The sequence below is a fragment of the Triturus cristatus genome, chromosome 9 (genome assembly GCF_964204655.1).
Source record: "Triturus cristatus chromosome 9, aTriCri1.1, whole genome shotgun sequence".
Classification (NCBI taxonomy): Eukaryota; Metazoa; Chordata; class Amphibia; order Caudata; family Salamandridae; genus Triturus; species Triturus cristatus.
In genome coordinates, this window is record NC_140592.1 from 215,084,567 (window position 1) to 215,103,867 (window position 19,301).

The window sequence follows — 19,301 nt, forward strand, 5'->3', positions numbered from 1 at the left end:
AACAATCTTCTCTGAAAAACCAATAACCCAAATCAAAGATGCAATTAGCAGTTTTACCTGAATAACTCTGAAAGCACAGCTTTGATTTTGGTAATTTCCCAGCAGGGTTAGGGCACTCCATAGCTTGACAAGGCCTCTGTAGGAAAAATGAGATAAACACATAATAAATTGCTTTCATTTTGCAGGATTCATGTGCATAGGCAAGCCTGTTCACGTCTGGCAATTGTCAGCTACTCTCTAAAACAGCTTTTTCAAACTGTGAGTCGCCAGCCCACATTCGGCGAGTTGTGAAAGAGCAATAAATAAAGATTCCTTTACATTTTGTATTTATTTCCACATTTGTTGTGCGTACAAAGACAGAGGTCAGATGTGAAGCTAGGTCTCCAGACAAATTGCTGCTTATTGTTTTAACACAGGGATTGGTGAATGGCTGCCAGTAACATGAAGAAAAATTAGTGTGAGCAAATTGACCTAAGGGAAACAAGCTCCCTGGGTCAATCAGAACACTAAATTTTTTGGGGGGGGAAGTTTTGTTTGAGGGACCATTTCACCACATTTACAAATATGTTTGCACCTTATTTTCTCAAAAGCTACTCAACAGATTTACACCAAATCACAAGAGGCACACTTTCTGGACTACAATCTAGCTTCCTGACAAATTTGGTGTAATTCTGTTCAGCGGTTTTTGCAGAAGTGCTGTTCAAAAAAGCCTTTGGAAAATAGATGGGGATTTCGCGTTTTATGACCCCCCTTATCTCTGACCCAGCTTGATTAGCCTGAAATTTTCCAGTGCACAAACTAGACAAAAAGTAGCACTTCTTTTGGAAAGTTTTGTCAAGATTCGTGAAGATTCGTCAAACGGTGCCAAAGTTATTAGCAAACACAAAAAGCATTTCTAACTGTATACCTAGTGGTGACCGCCACTGGGTAATATTAGTCTAAAATGCACTACTGGACTTAGTTTTAACACAAAAATGGATACGAGTCCTTATTCTATACTCTGCTGCACAAGGAGTTTTTCAAATTTGCTAAACTCAGTGGTATCAACACCAAGATTTTTTAGAAGCCTTGTGATCTTAGTGAACAGATGCCACAGGCGAGCACCCCATTCAGGAAAGTGTTCCAGCTTTAGTGCAGTTCACCATCTGCCACTTTTATGGGCAGATCATTATTTTTATTTTTTTTATTTTGAAGGTTTTATATAGCGCTGACTAGACCCAGAGGTATCAGAGCGCTTTACAAGATAAGGATAGTATAAAGCACATAGGGTATAAAAGCATATGAAAGGTAGTGCAACAGAAATTTGAAATATACAAAGTACAAACAACATGAGCATTATACAAAACCAGATAAATAAACAGGGGCAGGAGCTATGCATTTAAGTAAATTAGGTAAATGGTGAACAGGAGAACAGGGTAGATAATTACTGAACAAATATAGTACGATAGATAAGAAATCATGAGTAGGACACAGGTTAGGAACCCCAATAATAATTGAGGAGGTGGGTTTTGAGGTCTTTTTTTAAACTAGAATAGGAGGGATTACAGCGCAGGTTTTTTGGGAGGGCATTCCAGATAATAGGGACATTGCCAGAGAAGGAGCAAGACTGTGTAGATTTCTTTTTATGCAGAGGTGGGATTAGGAGTAGGGTGTTGGTGCGTCTCAGAGGTCGAGTGGAGCCCGCAGAGTGGAGTTTCTTTGAGAGGTAATGCGGAGTGTTTTGGTGGAGGACTTTATGAGTAATGCAGGCGGTTTTGTAGGCAGATCTTACTTCGATACGGAGCCATTTAAGAGATTTGAGAGCCGGGGATATATGATCGAAGCGTTTGCAGTCCGTGATGAGCCTGGCAACAAGGCTGAGCACAGCATTGATTGGAGCTAGGTGTACCTTGGGGATTCCATTGAGGATGGCATTACTATAATCAATACGTGACAGAACAAGCGACTGAACTATGAGTTTGAAATCATCGGTGGGTATGAATGGTTTGATTTTCTTGAGGTGACAGAGAGTGAAGAGGGCTCCTTTGGCAGAGTTTTGATGTGAACATTAAGGTTTAGGGTGTTGTCAATAGTGATGCCAAGAGATTTGACGGCGTTGGACAGGGTGAGTGAGCAATTGAGTGCATTGAGGTCAGGGATCCATGATTGAATGGGTAGAGGGTTATTTTTGGGGGAGAAGAGAATGATTTCGGTTTTGTTAGGGTTGTGTTTGAGATGATTGGAATGGAACCAGGTTAGGATCTTGGTAAGGGTGTTGTTGAGGTGGAAGATGTCAGCATGAGTTTTAATCTTGTAATAGATTTGGGTGTCATCGGCGTAGAGGTGGTAATTTATGCCTGCTTGGTTAAGAATGAGAGTGAGGGGTTCCATAAAGAGGTTAAAGAGGGAGGGAGAGAGAATAGATCCTTGGGGGACTCCAAGGGAGACAGGAGTGGGGGTAGAGAGACAGTTTTGAATTTTGATTTGCTGAGTACAGTGTTGTAGATAAGAGATGAACCATTTGTAGGCAGTGCCATTAAGGCCGAAACGGGTCCTAAGCACATTAAGTAGGGTTGAATGGTTGACTATATCGAATGCTGCGGAGAGATCAAGAAGTATAAGAAGGCAGGTCTCGTCATTGTCAAGTGATTGATGGATGTCATCTATGACATTGAGCATTGCCGTTTCGGTGCTGCAGCCTTTTCTGAAGCCAGATTGAAAGGGGTCGAGAAGGTTGAAATTTTCTATGTGTTTGTCTAGTTGAAGTAGGACACATTTTTCAAGTACCTTTGAAAGAAGGGGGAGGTTAGTGATGGGGCGGAGATTATTTAGCTCATTGGGGTCAGCATTGGGGTTTTTCATTATGGGCGAGATTTGACCAAGCTGAAGGGAGGAGGGGACACAGCCGGTGGAGAGAGAGGTGTTGATGATTTTGGTCCAGAATGGGGTGATGATGTGCTTCAGGGAAGGGACAAGGTTGGAGGGTATTGGGTCTTTTGTGTGGGAGGACGGTTTTAGATTGCCAATTATATTGAGGACTTCAAGCTCAGTGACGGGGAGAAAGTTGAGCAAGGACGCATTGTTCTTCGGATGAGATTTAGGGGAGTTAGTTACTGGGGATGTGGAAGGTGAGAGGCCTGTGGAGTGGTGGGGGGTATGGAAATGGGTGGGTGAGGAGGCTCGCTGGGGAGCGGTAGGATAGAGGGCAGAGGAGAGAGAGTCGTCTGGAAGGGGGGGATGTGGAGTAAGCATTAGAGGTGAGGACAAGATTGTATTGGAAGTTGGTGGATAGTTGTGTGGGAAGGAAGGATTGTTCAATTTTGGCAATTTTTTCAGAGAAGTGGGCAATTTCTTCACATCTGTCTGATGAGGCTGTCATATTAGGAGGTGCGGGGAAAGTTTGGTTTCGGGTCTGTTTTTGGCACGGTCAAGTTAAGTGCGGAAGAGGGATGCCTTTTCCTGGAGGATGTGTTTTTTGAAAGTGGATCTAGCATGTCTGAGAAGTGCAAGATGGGAGGGTGAGGGATGGTGTCTCCAGGTTCTTTCCGACAGTCTAATTGCCCGTCTCTCATTATTTATCTCTGTATTAAACCAAGAGTTTGAGGGGGTGTTTCTTTGGTTTTTGAGTTTAGGCGGGGCTAGTTGGTCAAGAATATCTCTAACAGTATTGTTAAATAGTTCAGTGAGCTCATTCGCATTTTGGGAGGGGGGGGAATGAGAAGAAGTTGAGCTTGGAGTTTCGATTGTAGGACACCTGGGGGGATACCTTTTAGGTTTCTGGTCAATTTCTTAGGTCTGGTAGTTTTAGGGGCGGGAGGTTTGCTGAGGTAGCAATGGTGAACAGTATAAGGTGATGGTCGGACAAGTCAGTGGGGATGATATTGGTAACGGAGGTCAGATCATCATTGGACAGAATGACGTCAAGTATGGATCCTTTAGTGTGAGTTGGAGATTGGCAGAGTTGTTTGAGTTCGTTGATTTCAAGAAGTGTAGTGAGGAGGGAGATGGTGGGGTCATTGGTATCATTCCAATGGAGGTTGAGATCCCCAAGAAAGAGATTTTTTGAGTTGGATAATGCTGATTGTGCCAGTAGATCAGATAAGTCCTCAATGAAGGGCTGTGGTGGTCCCGGGGGGCGAGAGATGTTGTGTAGACGAATTGGGAGGGAGTTTTGAGTTAACAGTTCTGCTTCCAGGTATTCGCATGAGGAGTAGCCTGGGTCAGTGATAAGGGAAATCTGAAGTTCCTTTTTGAAGATAATGGCTAGCCCTCCCCCAACTCTGTTAGGTCTGTCTTTTCTAAGAATAGAGTATTCCGGGTAGGGGGGGGGGGGGGGGGGGTGGGGGATTTGGGGGGAAGAGAAGGTCAAGTATGCTCGTTGAGTGGTCATTTAGCCATGTTTCAGTGAGAAATGCAATATAAATAGATTCACTCAGGATGGTTTCCGAGATTTCCGTGGCGTGTAGGACCGCGGAGCGACAGTTAACTAGCATGCATTTCAGTAGTGTGGGGTTGGGTATGGAGGGTGGGCAAGAGTGGATCAGCGAAAGTTGGGGTGGTGGTCTGGGGGAAGCAGGGGAGGAGGGGGGTTCTATTTGTCCCTATGATAACAGGGATGGGGGCATACGGAAGTGGAGGGTTGGTGGTTGGCAGATTAGGAAGGTAGGAGTTACAAAGGTCGGACGGGGAGAGATGGTTCGAGGTGCGGAGAGGTCTATGCTTACGGCATCGGAGAGGGAGTGATCTCCAAAGGTTGTGTTTGTTATTGGGGATGTTTGAGGGAGGGAGGATGGTGGTTTTATGGTGAGGGAGGGATCTGGTGCTGTGTACAAAGAAGTCTTTTCTGAGTCGGGCAAATTCAGTAGCTAAATTAGATGGGTCACATTCAATGTTGTGTAGGATCTGGGCAATTGAGGAGAGGGGAGGTATCGGGAGTGCGTGGTCTGAATTATTTGCAGAGGGTGGACTAATGTGTGAGGGGGGAGATGTGGTAGATGGTGTGGGGTGAGCGGTGACGGGGCTGGGAGGAGTGAGGGGTTCAGAAGTTAAAGTAGGTAGGACGAGTACAGTGTTGTGTAGGCTCGGGGTATTCCGGGTACAGGGAAGGAATGACGGGGCGTAGGAGGTGGGAGGAGAATGGTCTGGGGATAGGGAGTGGTTGTGATTAGTTGCGGATGGAGGCCTACTGTGTGAGGGGGGAGAAAGGGTAGTAGGTATGGGGTGATGGCTGGCGGAGCTGTTAAGTGAGAGTGGAGGGGTTAGGTTATACAAGGGGCAGAAATCTTCAGGTGATGTGGTCAGAGAGTATAAAAGGGCATGAAGCGAGTGAGAAACAAATATATTGGTGTGATGGGGATGTGTAATTATTGAGGGTTGGGGTGAGGGGATGTGAGGAAGATGGGTGTTTATAGGGCGTTGAGGTGCGGGGTTGGGGGGTTGGGTAGGTAGAGCCTGAGGGGGGCGTGTAGAGAGGAAGGGGAGGATCAGAGAGTGTATGGGATTGGTAGGAGTAGGGGGTGAGGAGTTGTGATAGGTGGTTGCGGGGAAAAGACAGTGGGGTAAGTGAGTGGTTGGGTCAGGGAGAGGGAGGTTTGGGGGACAGGGGGAGGGCGGGTCATGGGAAGGAAATGATAAGTAGGTGACAGCAGTTTGGGGCTACCGTTATTCAAGGAGGGGTCAGAGGAGTAAGGGTTAAGGGGGTTAGGGGGAGAGAGGGAGATAAGTGGGGGATGAGAAGTAGGTAATTGGGGATGGGGGTAGTCGTTATCAATAGGGGGGTCCAGGGAGGGAGATGGTGAGGACAATTTTTGGAGGTGGGGAGTGGATGTAGAGTGGGGGGGAGGGAGGAGGAAGAGGTTTGAGGGGCTCTGTTCGTTCGGGGAGGAGGAGTGTTAGGCGCGGAGTGGTTAAGGAGGAGAGACATAGTGCTAAAGTGGTGTTCAAAGATAGAAAGGTGGGATGGCGAGGCTTGTATGAGGATGTTACCTGTTTTGAAGATGGAGATATCAATATCACCATGAAAGGCTTGGGAGGGAGTGGTGGATATTTTAAATCCATATGGTATATTGGTTGATTTAGAGATAGGGGGGTGTTGGAGGAAGATGCTCTTCCATTTGGAAGGGCGTTTGGAGTAGAAGATGTAGTTGTTAATAATGGGGGAGGTGAGGCTGAGGTAGTTATCAACAAGGAGTGTTTCAGGGTTACAGATGAGGAGTTTGTTTGAAATTTTTCCTTGCGTGTTTGGAGAGATTAGGGACGTAGAGAATGGTCCAGGAGTTGGGGCCGTGTTTAGAGAGGGTATGGTCCTGAGGGTGATGGTCAGTGCTGTGAAGAGGCATGTTGGGTGGACGTGAGACAGAGTAAAGAGAAGGAAGTTAAAGGAGATGGGGGTAGGGTAGGGGAGGAGAGGGGGGGTGCTGGGAGAGTGTGGGGTCGAAAAATCAGAGGCAAGATAAGGAGGTAGTGTTAAGCAAAAGAGGAATAAAATCAGGAGCAGATTCAATAGCAAAACAACTTACATCACTGATGTTCAGTAGGGTAGAAAAGGTAAAACAAGCATGGTAGATATGATGAATCAAGCAAGGGGGCAAATAAGCGGGGAAATACAGTCAGGCGCAGATAAGATATTAAAAGCAGATACCAGTGCTAATATGGATCACATTAAATAGGTAAACAAACACGATAAAATAGGGGAGTAGGATAAACAAGGGATGAATTAAAAATCAAGAGCAGATTAGGTAGCAAAACAGATTACATCGTAAAATTGGAGTAAATTAGATAGGTAAACAAACACAAACCTCAAAAAGCAAAAGATAAAATCCAAAAACAATAGTCTGTGGGGAAGCAATTATATTATATTTTAATATTATATCATATTTTAGCAATATGAAGCAAGTAGCTTGGTTTGATAGGCTCGATTTCCAGGGTTTACTCAGGATTTACGCCGATGGCGATCCCAAACCTCCGGGGCCCAACCATTCAATAAACATAGAAAAACAAGATGAGGAAGAAAACAATGGCTGATGTCCAGTCGGCCCCTCTGCTCACCTTTTGTGGACCACACAGGGCGTCAACCTGAAATCGCCTGACCGGTGCCATTTTGAAGATAGACGACAACCAGAAAGGACAGAAAAATCAGTGTCCACTTCATCATCTTTGTGCCGGATGAGTCTTTCATGCTCAAAGGCGAGTTTAACTTGTTTCGTATCATGATGTTGCAATCAGACTTACAGAGGCCCTGCAGACACAGCTGGGCGCACCAGGCACAACCAGGTTTTAATCCGAATCAGAACTCAATCCTGTGTAGGTATAGCACTCAACGTTCACTCCGAAGCACAGTAGGGTCACCAGACAGCCAGCAAGGGCCCAAGGGTGAACACCGCTAGGGCTGGCTTGATCTGGTGTGACTTACGGTGCGCCGGTGCCCGTGGTCATGATGGTGTTTTCTTTTGCCAGGAGGGCTCTCACTCATCTGTCAGGAGCGAGCACTAGGGTTAGCGCCCTTCCATTTCTAGTGCTCTGCAGTAGTTTCAAGAACTTCTTGGAGTTTCTTATTGCTCAAACGGCTGTAATTTCTGATGTTAAGAAGTTTCCCTCGTCTTCATTGCATGATTTTCGCTCGTGAGAAAGTGTCACTCATAGTCGCTGAAATGTCACTCATAATTTCAGTGAAATTATGGAAATGTCACAAATGGCAATTTGAAACCGTGGCAGCTATGGGCTGGTGTTAAGTATAGTATCAACAATTCGTGCACTTACTGACTTTGCGGACGTGTTCCTGTTCTATAGCCAAAGGCTTCTCAGCCGTGAGCCAGAATCGGGGAGTTAGAGGACGTTATGTCTGCATACAGTGGCACAGGCAGCCTAAGTCTTTTGGGGATGACAGGGACATGCAAGGTGGGATCACGTTGCGCATTCAAGTCCTTGCTAGATTTTATATGTCCTTTTGGTGATTAACAAGAATGCAAGTTCTCTCCCGGGTCCTGGTTAGTGTCACTGCGCGGCGTCTGAGTATCAACCAGGTTTCGTTTTCGGCTGTAGCAGATCATGGGTTCACACATCTATACCATATGCAGAGTTGAAAATTTACGATGATGTCGGATGTGGTCACGTCGCTCCAGTATCAGTGGTGTTTTGTACACCGTTAGCCCCACTATACTGTTTATAAGCGTTTTGCTTTAGTCGGATGCACGCTCGGTTCACTATGGCGACCCCCAGTCACCTCCGCCGTCTCTTTCCTTGCGGTATATCTTAATATAATGTATTGGGGCTGCATGCAGTGTCACAGTTGTTTCTCCTCAAGGGGATTCCCGGGGGCGATCCCGCTCACCGTCTCGTCCAGACCGCGGCCGCCATCTTCAGGGTTATCACAACATCATTCCATTGGCCACAGTCCGATAAAGACAGATCAATGGGCATGTGAAGAGTTTGTTATTTTGGTCATTTACAGCACTTTGAAAGCATGTCTGCTATTACATTAAACAAACTGACCCCACCTTCATGTCCGTTAAAGCTAGGAGGGTTGGGAAAGTTTGTCTTTCTGAAAAGTGGACCGTGGTTCTAAAACGTTTGGGAAGTACCACGCTAAAACCATTCTCTGGACAGCTTCTTAAAGTACACTGTTAAAAACAACTTTACGGCAGAGAGAACATTCTCAGCAGTGGACAACTTAATGTCACCTGCACTTTATTAACTGAATCCCTTCTCCGCATCTCATTGGCATGACACATTTTGTTATCTGCTCATATGGACTGCAGGGCTATGAATTGTCCGGTCTAAGATGCAGCAAGTGCTTGGCAGAGCTGGGTACAAAACAATTTTTGACTTGTAAACAAATTACCAAATGTTAATTTTCTTCAATACACACATTAGCATGACCACGATGTTAACAGTTTAAATGAAGAAACTTCACAATTGTAGGAAACTGGGCTTTTGTTTTAGTTATTACATTTTGCCCCCTTTTTAGCTCCTAGATGCTGATTTTAAACTGACAGTGCACTGAGGCCTGTTAACCAGACCTCGTTGTCAGTGCTCCTTCCCCAAAACAAGGTGTGGTCTAATTGTGCTACAATTGGCTAAGGACTTTAGCACCCCTGTACGTCCCTAGCAAATGGTACCCCATGTACCTACGGCATGAGTCCTAAAGAGGGTCCTAAAGGGCTGACGCATATCGTGCGTCACCCTAAAGGGCCCACAACATTGTGTAGGAAAGTGCCACATTTTTTGACATGGTCACCCCAACCTTTTGCCTGGTAAATGAAGGGATTTTGACTGGCAGTGCACTGGGTTTCTGCTAACCAGGTCCCCAGTGTCAGAGCTCTTTCCCAAAAACTGTACAAGGGTTTCCCCAGTTAGCAATGCCTTTAGCACTCTCTATAGGTCCCTAGTAAATGGTACCCCTGTTGGTATCAAATATCTCGTGTTCACAAACCCACCCTCATTCCAGTGATGAATTTGTGAATACATGCACCCAGAGGGCACCGTAAAGGTGCCCCCTGAAAACCTATGCCTCTGGTGCATTGGCTGACTGATCTCTGCCAGCCTAACACCCAAGACAAGTTCCTGACCTCCCAGGGTGAGGGCCTTTGCTCACAGGAGACCAGAAACAAAGCCTGAATAGGAAGAGGGTGTTCACGCCCCCTCCCACAGGATGACTTGCTGATTAGCATTCCAAGGCAGGGGAGCTTCAAAGAAGCCACAGACTATGAAATGAGAGTCTGGCTTCCATCACAAGAGAGGCAGCCAACCCCCTTTGTCCAGAGCCTTTTGGCACCTGGACAGGCATGAAAAATGAGCTAGTCAGCGTGGTCCCCTAACTATCCAGAGACAAAGTCCACCTTGCGTTTGCCCACAAGGGACTCACTGACGCTGCCTGCAGCCTCTTTATGCAGGCCTCCTCTACTGCAAGTGTCTCCGAAAACCCGACGCCTCAGAACACCTCTGCGCCCAGCCGCACTCGCCCGAAGAGAATCAAAGGTGTCCCCACGCCCCAAAGCATTGTGAGACCTGAGCCCCTTTGTTGATTCAGCCTGTTTGGTCTCCAATGTCCCTGCAAGTAGCCTCTTTCCAACCAGATCGTTCCCCATTACAGTGAAGCGGACACCAGACGCCGTTATACCTCTGCATCTGGACACCCCGGAGTCTCCTGATGTGACTGTTGGTGTGACCTTAGACCGTGCCCCATACTCCCTGTAAGTCCAGGAGATTGCTCCCGTAAGTCGCTGTGAAGTGGCCAAATGCACTACATGTTTTTCCTCCATAGGAAAACATTGGGCACCTGATGCTGAAAAGCATCTCTGCACCCGGCCGCCACAATGCTGCCCGAGGTGACCTGTTGGTGCTGCCTTAGACCTTGCCCCATAATTACCCTAAGTCCAGGAGATTGGTCCCGTAAGTCGCTGTGAAGTACCTGTATGCAGTGTATGTCTTTCCTCCCTATGATAACATTACCACTTCAGAAACTGCAGTGTCCATTTTTAAAAACTGCAAAAATGTGTAACTCCAAAAGTACTTACCTGATTCCAAAGATATTGGTATCTAAATTCATATAAAATGATGAGTTATTTTATTAATTTGGTGTTGGTTTTCCTTATTGAGTGCGTGTCTCACTTACTGTCTTTGTGTGTGCAATAAATGCTTAGGCGCTACCTCTTATATGCCTCACTGCTCGTCCACACTACCACAAAAGAGAGCATTTGTGCCTCTAATTCATCTGGGGTTTGCCTGGAATCTTTACATAGAGTAAATCTTCTTGGTCCACTATACAAAGAGCCAGCTTGCTACAACAATTATTATATTAGAGAACATCTGTCTAAATACTTTATTTAAAAAGCAATTTAAAACATTGGGCTAGAGAGTGTTTAGTAATTGTGAAATATGCCAACATCAGGAGATAGAAGTGATCATGCAGTCAAAGAATGCAAGACTGACCTACATACAGTTCAAGCAGATGTTAACATGCATCTGGAACACATGGCGCTCAATATAACTTGCTTCAGAGATGACAAGTGATCCTTTCTGTAGAGGCTTGTGTAGCTAAGCCCGTGGCCTACTCATCAGTATGTGATTGCTGTGGTGAACTCCAGTTACGTAGGATAATTCTTTATGCAACAATTACACATTTTAAGATCCAGATTTTACAGAATTATTCTGGAAACAGGATTGAGGAGAGATGTTTAATAAACTCTGAATAACACCTTTACTTGTATTTTTAATAGTTGCAGATCAAGACTTAGTTGTTTGTAAAATGCCGGATTTTCAAGCCAGGAGGCCTCATTTTTTATTTAGTTAATTAGTCCAAATTTCAAAAAGTTTTACTGGGCAACTATTTTTTTCAGTACAATTAACAGAAGGATTGTTTTATTTCCTTCCAATTTTCATTTTGGCTGGAATTTATAAGATCTGTTGGTTCATTTTGTATCCATCCTGCTCTTCCATGTTCAGGTTCTGTGAGAGAAGATAATTCCAGGCCTCAGTTTTGGCTCAAATGTACTTAGTGCACAGAGTACATAAGGGTACTGCAATGCCAGTGCAGCCGACATGATTAATGCCACAAGTGCACCAATGTTCAGTGAAGACTTTTTGCTCTTTACGTTTAGGTAAGGAATTAACAAATACTGCCGTTCTGCATAGGTGGATTTCACAGCTGTGTTGCTTATCTATTCTATGAAAGATCTCGTTAGCTGAATTCCCAGTTATTAACAAAATATCACCATTTCCGGTATGTTGAGAGAACAAGATTAGATTCATATTGTAGATGTGCATAGGTGCTTGCTCACCATGTAAGAGTTTTGTTATTCTTGGTGTCAGTAAACCTAAGGACTATGCCTATGTGAATCTTCAGTCTATTTATGGATATTTTGTACTTTGCCCCTAATAAAGATTGTAATTTCAACTTCAGAGTATCATCCATCCAGGACCTGAACACGCAGATTTGAGAGTATATAACGATATTTTGGGATTAGGCACATTTTAATAGTGGAATGTGTAGCATTATTAATAACTCTTCAATTAGAATCTCTACAAGAGGTGTTTCAGCTTGTGGCAATTCTAGAATGTCATGCTTTGCATTACGCTGCCATCCAATGGCTGGTCTCTGAAATGTATTTTGTTATGATGAACCAAGTTTCAACACATTCACCGTGTTAAGATTCCATTTTCCCTGAGCACTCCTCTACTATGGATACAGAAGGGTGTCATGTGAATAGGTAATTTGTTCAAGCTGCAAAACTAATGTTACAGGTAAGTACTGTCCTTTTGGCATTTAACATAACACTAGACTCAACTGTCCACAAAACAATACATTTAACAATCACCTAAAACAAGGTTGCATAAATCAAACATCAGGCACCGGGTTGCAAACTATAACATCACACATAATCAGCATCATCAGATTGTATGCTCAACATGTAAGATTCAACAGAACTTCCATTACATAACACATCCACCATTCATAATTTTACATACCAGTGCTGGGCAACAATGCACAATTCAGACTCCCAAGACCCGTTTGGCAATGTACAATTCACAGCACACAATGCCAAGAAACAATACCAACGGCATGCTTGCTTTACAAATACCAATACCCTTAGTATAGCACACAGGGCCCTCCCTGTGTGCAGATGCTGGGAAGTGGGCAGAGGGCAAGGTGTTAGATTAGGGTGGCAAGAGGATGAATGGCGAGGGGAAAATAACTCACCACCTGTTGAATCTAGAAAGACTTACTCTTGGTACAGGGACTTTTAAAAAGCATCCAGAACAATATTCTAGTGCATTTAAAACATCACCCACTCTTCCACAGTTTAGGGAGCTCACAAAAGGCAAACCTTCAGCAGATCAAGGTACATGGGTAAAAATCAGCTTCCTAATAATAGAACGTCTTTGATGGGACTACAAAGACCACATTAGTATTAGTAAGGCTTGCAAGAAAACATTTAGATTTATAATTGATGTACACAGCACTGATAATGGAATATAAGAAATGAATAGTGGGTTGTTTTCATACATGGTGAAAACAGTTAGGTCTTGATGAATTGTGCAAACGGCTAAATCCTGCTAAAGACAAACCCATAACAAAGGCACGTATTCTACCACAAACTAAAGAAACAAAGTGGTAAAGTAATACCAATTTTAAATTACCATCAGAATGGGTGGTTATTCAGTTGGTGTTTCTTATTGTAGCAAATGTCTCTTCAGTGCAATTTTGATCTCTTGGCCTGGGTAAGGAACAAGAATTGAAGGAAGGAGTTCCTTTGAAATGGGCCAAATACATAGAAGTGTCAGAAATGGAAGCAGAACAGTGCGGCTTGGATGTTGTCTGAAGGTTGCTTGAGAAACAGCTCTTGAAGAAGACAATTTTTTATTTCAATTACCTGCACAGCAGTTATCATACTGTGTTATGTACTCTGCTCATTAGTGGGAGAGCTTTTTTTTCTAAATTAATACTGCTTGGGCAGTAGATTCCTTCTCTACAATCTTGGCCCTCGTATCAAATTAGTATGAGGAAGTGTCTTGGATCTCCAAAACCTGTTGCATGAGGGAGATGTCACTATTTTTGACATACATTTACAAACAACCTATTAGCCATCTAAAAACTATTTAAACTATTTCTTTTGAAGGTATTTTAGGAGTAGGGTCTTTGAATATACACACTTTTTCCTCCATTCTAACATTATTTTTCTGTCTTTAGTTTACTTTTTCATTCCTATACTTTAACAATTGAAATGTGCTCTCATTCTTTTCTTTTTCCCCAAATATTGACATATCCTATCACTTATGTGATTCTCAATACAGTACTGCAGTGATGTACCCAAACATTACTGTAGTTGTGAGCTAATAATTGAGAATCCAGTAGAAAGATGGCTTTACAATGGGAACTGCAAATATTTTCATCTACACAGAGGGTATCTAGAAAATTATTTAATAAAGCTCAGTAATGTTTATTCTTTTTTATCTAATTTTTATTTTTGAAACAATCATATTGTAGTAAGAACCAGAGAATCCACAAAACAGCTATTTGGTGTACAATTTCTGCCAATGGATACATGTTCATTCACTGAAAAAAAGCAAATGTTACAGGGACGATATAGTTGGACTCAGATTTCACTCAGTGATGTTACTGACCACGCTATGAGTGATGTAATATGGGAGGTCATAAGCAGTGCATTACGGGGGCGGAAGTTAAAGTTATCTCCGGTAACTATAACTGCTGACTTTCATTGGTTTTGTACGAGTGAAATCTGAGCCTAACTATAACGTCCCTGTAACTTGTTTTCTTCTGTGAATTTCTAAGGTTGTTTTTAATTCTATTTTCTAACTAGAACGTCCTGTAACCTTTGGTTTTTAAGGGAATTTCTATGGCTTTGCAAATTCTATATTCAGCTATAACGTCTCTGTAACCTTTGGTTTTGTAAGTGAATTTCTCTAGGTTTTAGGTCAAGCCTAGGCAGCACGCATGAGCTGTCTGTAAGACCTACTGTATTAGATAAAGGACTTTCCTCCCGCCTGCTGCTTTCCCATTGGTTCAGTGCAGTGTCGCACTTCTTTGCAGCTTCCTAAATGGTTCATACAGCGATATGTCACTTCCTTTTTTTTCATTCAGGAGCACAGCCCAAGTACAGTTTCCTTCCACTTCCATGGTTCATGTGCTGGTGTGGGGAACTCTTTTTAGGTACTGCCTAGGTAGCGCTTCCGATGTCTCTTTGAGACATGCTCTATTCAGGATGTGTTACAGCAAACAAATGATAGACGGAATGCCCAGACGTGGGACCCTTGCTCACTGTGCCACTGGATTCGAGCTAGCCTGGCTGAAGAAGGGTGACATACCCTGAAACCGGTCTCAGGATGCTTGTTTCCGGTCCAGGGAGGACCTGGCCTGGCAGTTCGGTCTGGACTAATCCCATGGGGCACAGGGTCAAGACTGATTTGCATATGGCTGGGTCCGAACTGGGGTGGCATAGTGGGCAAAAGAACAATGGATTTAACCCAGATCTTTTGACTAGGGGAGAATGGTTGCATTGTCAGCATTCCGTCTATCATTTGTTTGCTGTAGCACTATTCAGGATATGGGCATAAAGCTCAGCCTACTTTCTGCTTTCTTAATTGGCTCCTGTCCTTTGTACATGGTGGCTTTTCATTGGTCATTAGGCTTAGTAGTCCCTCCTTAGTACCTGCCTTGTCTCTTCTTGTAACCTCGCATGAGGATACCCAAGTTACATGTGTTGTTACGCCCTAGGTTTTAATTACAGTCTCAAGGCACTATTTTCTTAAAGGCCTTCAGACAGGACACTCACTTGGTCCTAAACTAGGTTGGCAGTGTTTACGTTACTCGCTAGCACATCTCACATTTATATTAGACCTTTTATAAATTTCCCTTCATCAGCTACGCATAGAGTACAACCTAACCAGGAATTAATATAATAATTCTTTTCTCACATTTCAAAGCTACTAATTGTATATATGGACATTGCTATTTGAATGTATTCGTGGTACTATCTTGCATGCAATGCATTATGGGTAAGGTGGATTTACCATATCTTCTGCAGGGTGCAGTACCGTAGGTGCCCAAAATGTTATGATGCTCACTAGGGACCTCAAGAAACAGCTTGCGGTACCGCACCTAGACAAGCAGTGCAGGTGCCTTGCTCAATAGGGACCTCTAGGAGCAGCTAGCAGTACTTCACCTAGACATGCAGTGCTGGTGCCTTGCTCACTTGGGACCTCTAGGAGCAGCTTGCGGTACTGCACCTACATATGTAGTGCTCCTGCCTTGCTCACTAGGGACCTCTAAGAGCAGCATGTGGTACTGCACCTAGACATGCAATGCTGGTACCTTACTCACTAGGGACCTCTAGAAGCAGCTCCTGGGACTGAACTGAGACATCCAATGCTGGTTCCTGGCTCACTACACAAGCAGTTGCAATGCACTAGGTCTCGCATTACTGAAAGTATCAACTATTGGCGTTGCATTATTATTTGCAATGCCAGTACCTCAAATTATCAGTAATGCGAGACATGTTGCATTGCAAATGCTTGTTTATAATTGTTAAAGCGACGGATGCAAGTATGATGCCCACCTACATTTTTTTAATACTTCGGACATACATCAATTATGAGTGCGGTGCCCTGTTATGCTCTGATCGGATCTTCTGCGACAGGGGTATTCCACTAATCATTTAGGCTGTGCTTTCTCTTAGGAATGTGCTTGCCTTCGGCATTGGTCAATGAAAAGCAGAGGCAGGATTCTTCTATAGGTAATGCAAAGGGGCCTCCCAGGGGCTATGAATTATTATCACGGGGTAACCGCAGGCAGCCTGCAAATGTTTACGTTAATTTGCTCCAAGCGCTACCAGACATTTTCTTTCCCCTGTAAGCACCATCTCCTAGAGGCAGGTCAGGTTGACAGCTAAATTCCTGCAGCCCGTCTCGTCTCCTCCCCGGTTTTGCGTCCCGCCCAGCTACCGTCCTCATCCCCATCGCTGTTTGAAACATTTTAATGCACTGCGCATAGTTTTTCCTTTTAGTCACTCCGCTTCAACCAGCACGGTAACTTCACATGTCTCTGTAACCCCCTCCAACTACACTACTTATTTTTCATCTGTTAATGCCGTCTCCTCCCAACCACTGTTTGTCCATATGCTGTCCCCTTCGCCCCACCCTGTCCTTGCTTTCCGATACCCCCTTCAGCATCCTTGCTTGTTAACTCTCTGGCTGCGAGTGCTGTGTATAATAGTAATAATATTGTTGGTGTGCAGTGTCTGAAATACCATCTATCATAACTGGTGCAAAGATTATAGTGTCTTTATCAATTATTGTAAAAGGCGCTTTGGAAAGCCGCGCGTTAGAAACAATATGTACTTTGCATTGATTCGCAAACGTCACATGAGAGCACTGTTTCCGGAAAAGATCCTTTTCAAATTTGCATGCAACCCACCATTAGGTACACGGCCTGAAAAAGCACCTAAAGCCTACTTCAAAGCTGCTCCATGGCAGCAAATGGTGCCCACCCACTACTTCAGCAAGCAGCTCGCTGTGGCCTGTCACAACAGAAGGGTCAGCAGTGAGGTGGCCAAGCAGACAGAGCACATGTTGTGTTGTCATTGGTGTTTCTAAAGCATACACTCTGTTCGTCACATGGCCTCAGAAACTAGATATACAGAGGTAGAAACTTGTCAAAATGTGATTGTAACCTGCCAGCTTTATAAAAGGTTATTTTATATTCTGTGTTTGGGAAAAAGAAAGCTGGAAAGAGTTGGCCGCTCCACGTTCCAATTCTGCCAACCTAGGTTGGCATCAGATACAAACTGCATATTTAAAACAAAACATGACCATACATGTAGATCAGCTCGGCTTTAGGTAACAGGAAAACTGGTTTCCACTCCTTCATGATCTGATTCTTTGGAATGTATCTCTCCGGGGCACAGTACTTTCCACAGAGGAGCCGCAAGCTGCTGCAGGGCATTCTGGGACACTTCCAAACCACACCACATACTTCTACACCAAACCAACCCAATTACACAACACACACATCCAACCCACACCACACAATTTCCCATCATGCCACAAAATTCAACAGCACACCACATAAATAAACTGCAGTACATACCACTCCACAATACAAAATAACATTCCACATAATTACACTCCATATCACACAATCCCACTCCACATAATACCAGTACACTCAATACGACATCATTTCTATCCACATAATTCCATTGCACACCACGCCACACAATTCCACTACAAAAAAGCACTCCACACCACACAATTCCACAACTAACAATTCCAGCCCAGCTCTCATTTTTCTTTTTTTAACAGAGTTTTATTTAGCGCAAACTTGACCCGAAGTTATCGGTTATCAGAGCGCTTTACATGGCACCAGTTGTGTTACATGAGGACACATTCATTTTTTCTTTTTGTTAGGCACGGGGAGATTAAGTGATTTGCCCAGAATCACAGGATGTTCAGCGTCATTGCAGAGACTCGAACCCGGTTCCTCAAATTCGAGGTCGACCGCCCTAGCCGTTTGGCCAACTCCTCTCCCCTGTAATTCCACTGCACATCACATACATACACTCCATAACACATATGTAAAGAAACATTGTCATATACACAATGCCAATAGCTCTAACTCAAGAGAATGCAAGACCTATTGCATTCCGAATGCTGGTTTAATTAGCAGTCGCGTTTGCACAGTGGTAGAGAAAGAGGGTGGGGCATCCAACTAGCTCTCAGAAATCCAGTTGTAAGGGACTTACTGGAAGTAACAGGAGGGCTTCCTGACCCCCCCCCCCCCCCCAAGGTCCCTAAGCATCCAAGAGGACTTAATCCCCCAACAAGTAGTGCGCCAGGAGGCACGTCTGCAGAGTGGTGGAGAAAGGCGTGGCCTCTGAGAACCTCTAAGCAACCCCACTGTGTGGGACTTACTGGAGGTAACAGGAGGGGTAATTGGAACCCTAGGACCCTCAAAAGCTAAGGGGACTTCATCCCCCAACAAGTAGTGCACCAGGAGGTGCGTTTGTAGAGTGGTGGAGAAAGGGGGCAAGGCCCGCAGTGACTTGCGGCTGGCTTTAAAAAAATGATTTCCTTTTTATAAGTGGAGGGGGACCCCATCCTCCGGGGACTGGCCTACATGTAATAGGGAAGAGGTGCCAAGAGACTCCATTCCCTGGGCCGACATTCTGAAATAGTTAAGGGGTGCCATGTGCCCCCCCCCCAAGCATGCAGCTCCCTCTCTGTGAAAGCAATTTTGCTCCACTTCCAGCAAGCAAGAGCATTTTAATGCTTTCACTTGCTGGAAGAGGAATGTTTGCAATGGCTTGACGGGAGCGGTAAAGCTCCCGCCAAGCCATAGCAAGCAGCTATGTCCTGGGGGCGGGCACCCCTGGACATGGTTGAAGCTGGCCCTGGGACAGGTAGTGGTCCCCAGGGCCATCTATTGCTCCAAGAGGAAGGGTTGGGGCGGCGGTGCACCCCTCCTTTTTAATTTGTAGGGCCTGGCAGTCCCCGGGGCCAAGAACGGCCGGGGGGGAGGGGGGGGGGCGGGGGCTGGCCTCCAAAATTGTTAGAAAGAAGATGCCCTGGGGAGGGGATAGTCCCCGGGGAGGTCTTGGAGGCCCCACAATACAGATTCAACATGGCTCCTGGGAGGTGGTGATCCTGGGGCACCGGGGCAGAGAGGCCCCCGCATTTTAAAATTAGTCCCTGGGGCATTAGTAAGTCCCAGAAAGGGGGGGGGGGGCTGTGCGTCCCCCCCCCCACCTTTTTTATGCAAATGCCACAGGGACCTGGCCCACCTGGGGGCTGATTATTAACAAAGCGTG

The 19,301-nt window shown here is 44.8% G+C and overlaps 1 protein-coding gene across 3 annotated transcripts in view; it reads right to left on the reverse strand.

The window, feature by feature from the left end:
• The window catches only part of RPP14 (ribonuclease P/MRP subunit p14), a 113,911-nt gene that overhangs the window by 19,514 nt on the left and 75,096 nt on the right, over positions 1–19,301 (reverse strand). For all 3 annotated transcript variants that reach the window (XM_085624750.1, XM_085624752.1, XM_085624751.1), the window contains exon 5: positions 58–136. In XM_085624750.1, coding sequence (XP_085480876.1) covers positions 58–136 — 79 coding nt within the window. The remainder of the gene's footprint in view (positions 1–57; positions 137–19,301) is intronic.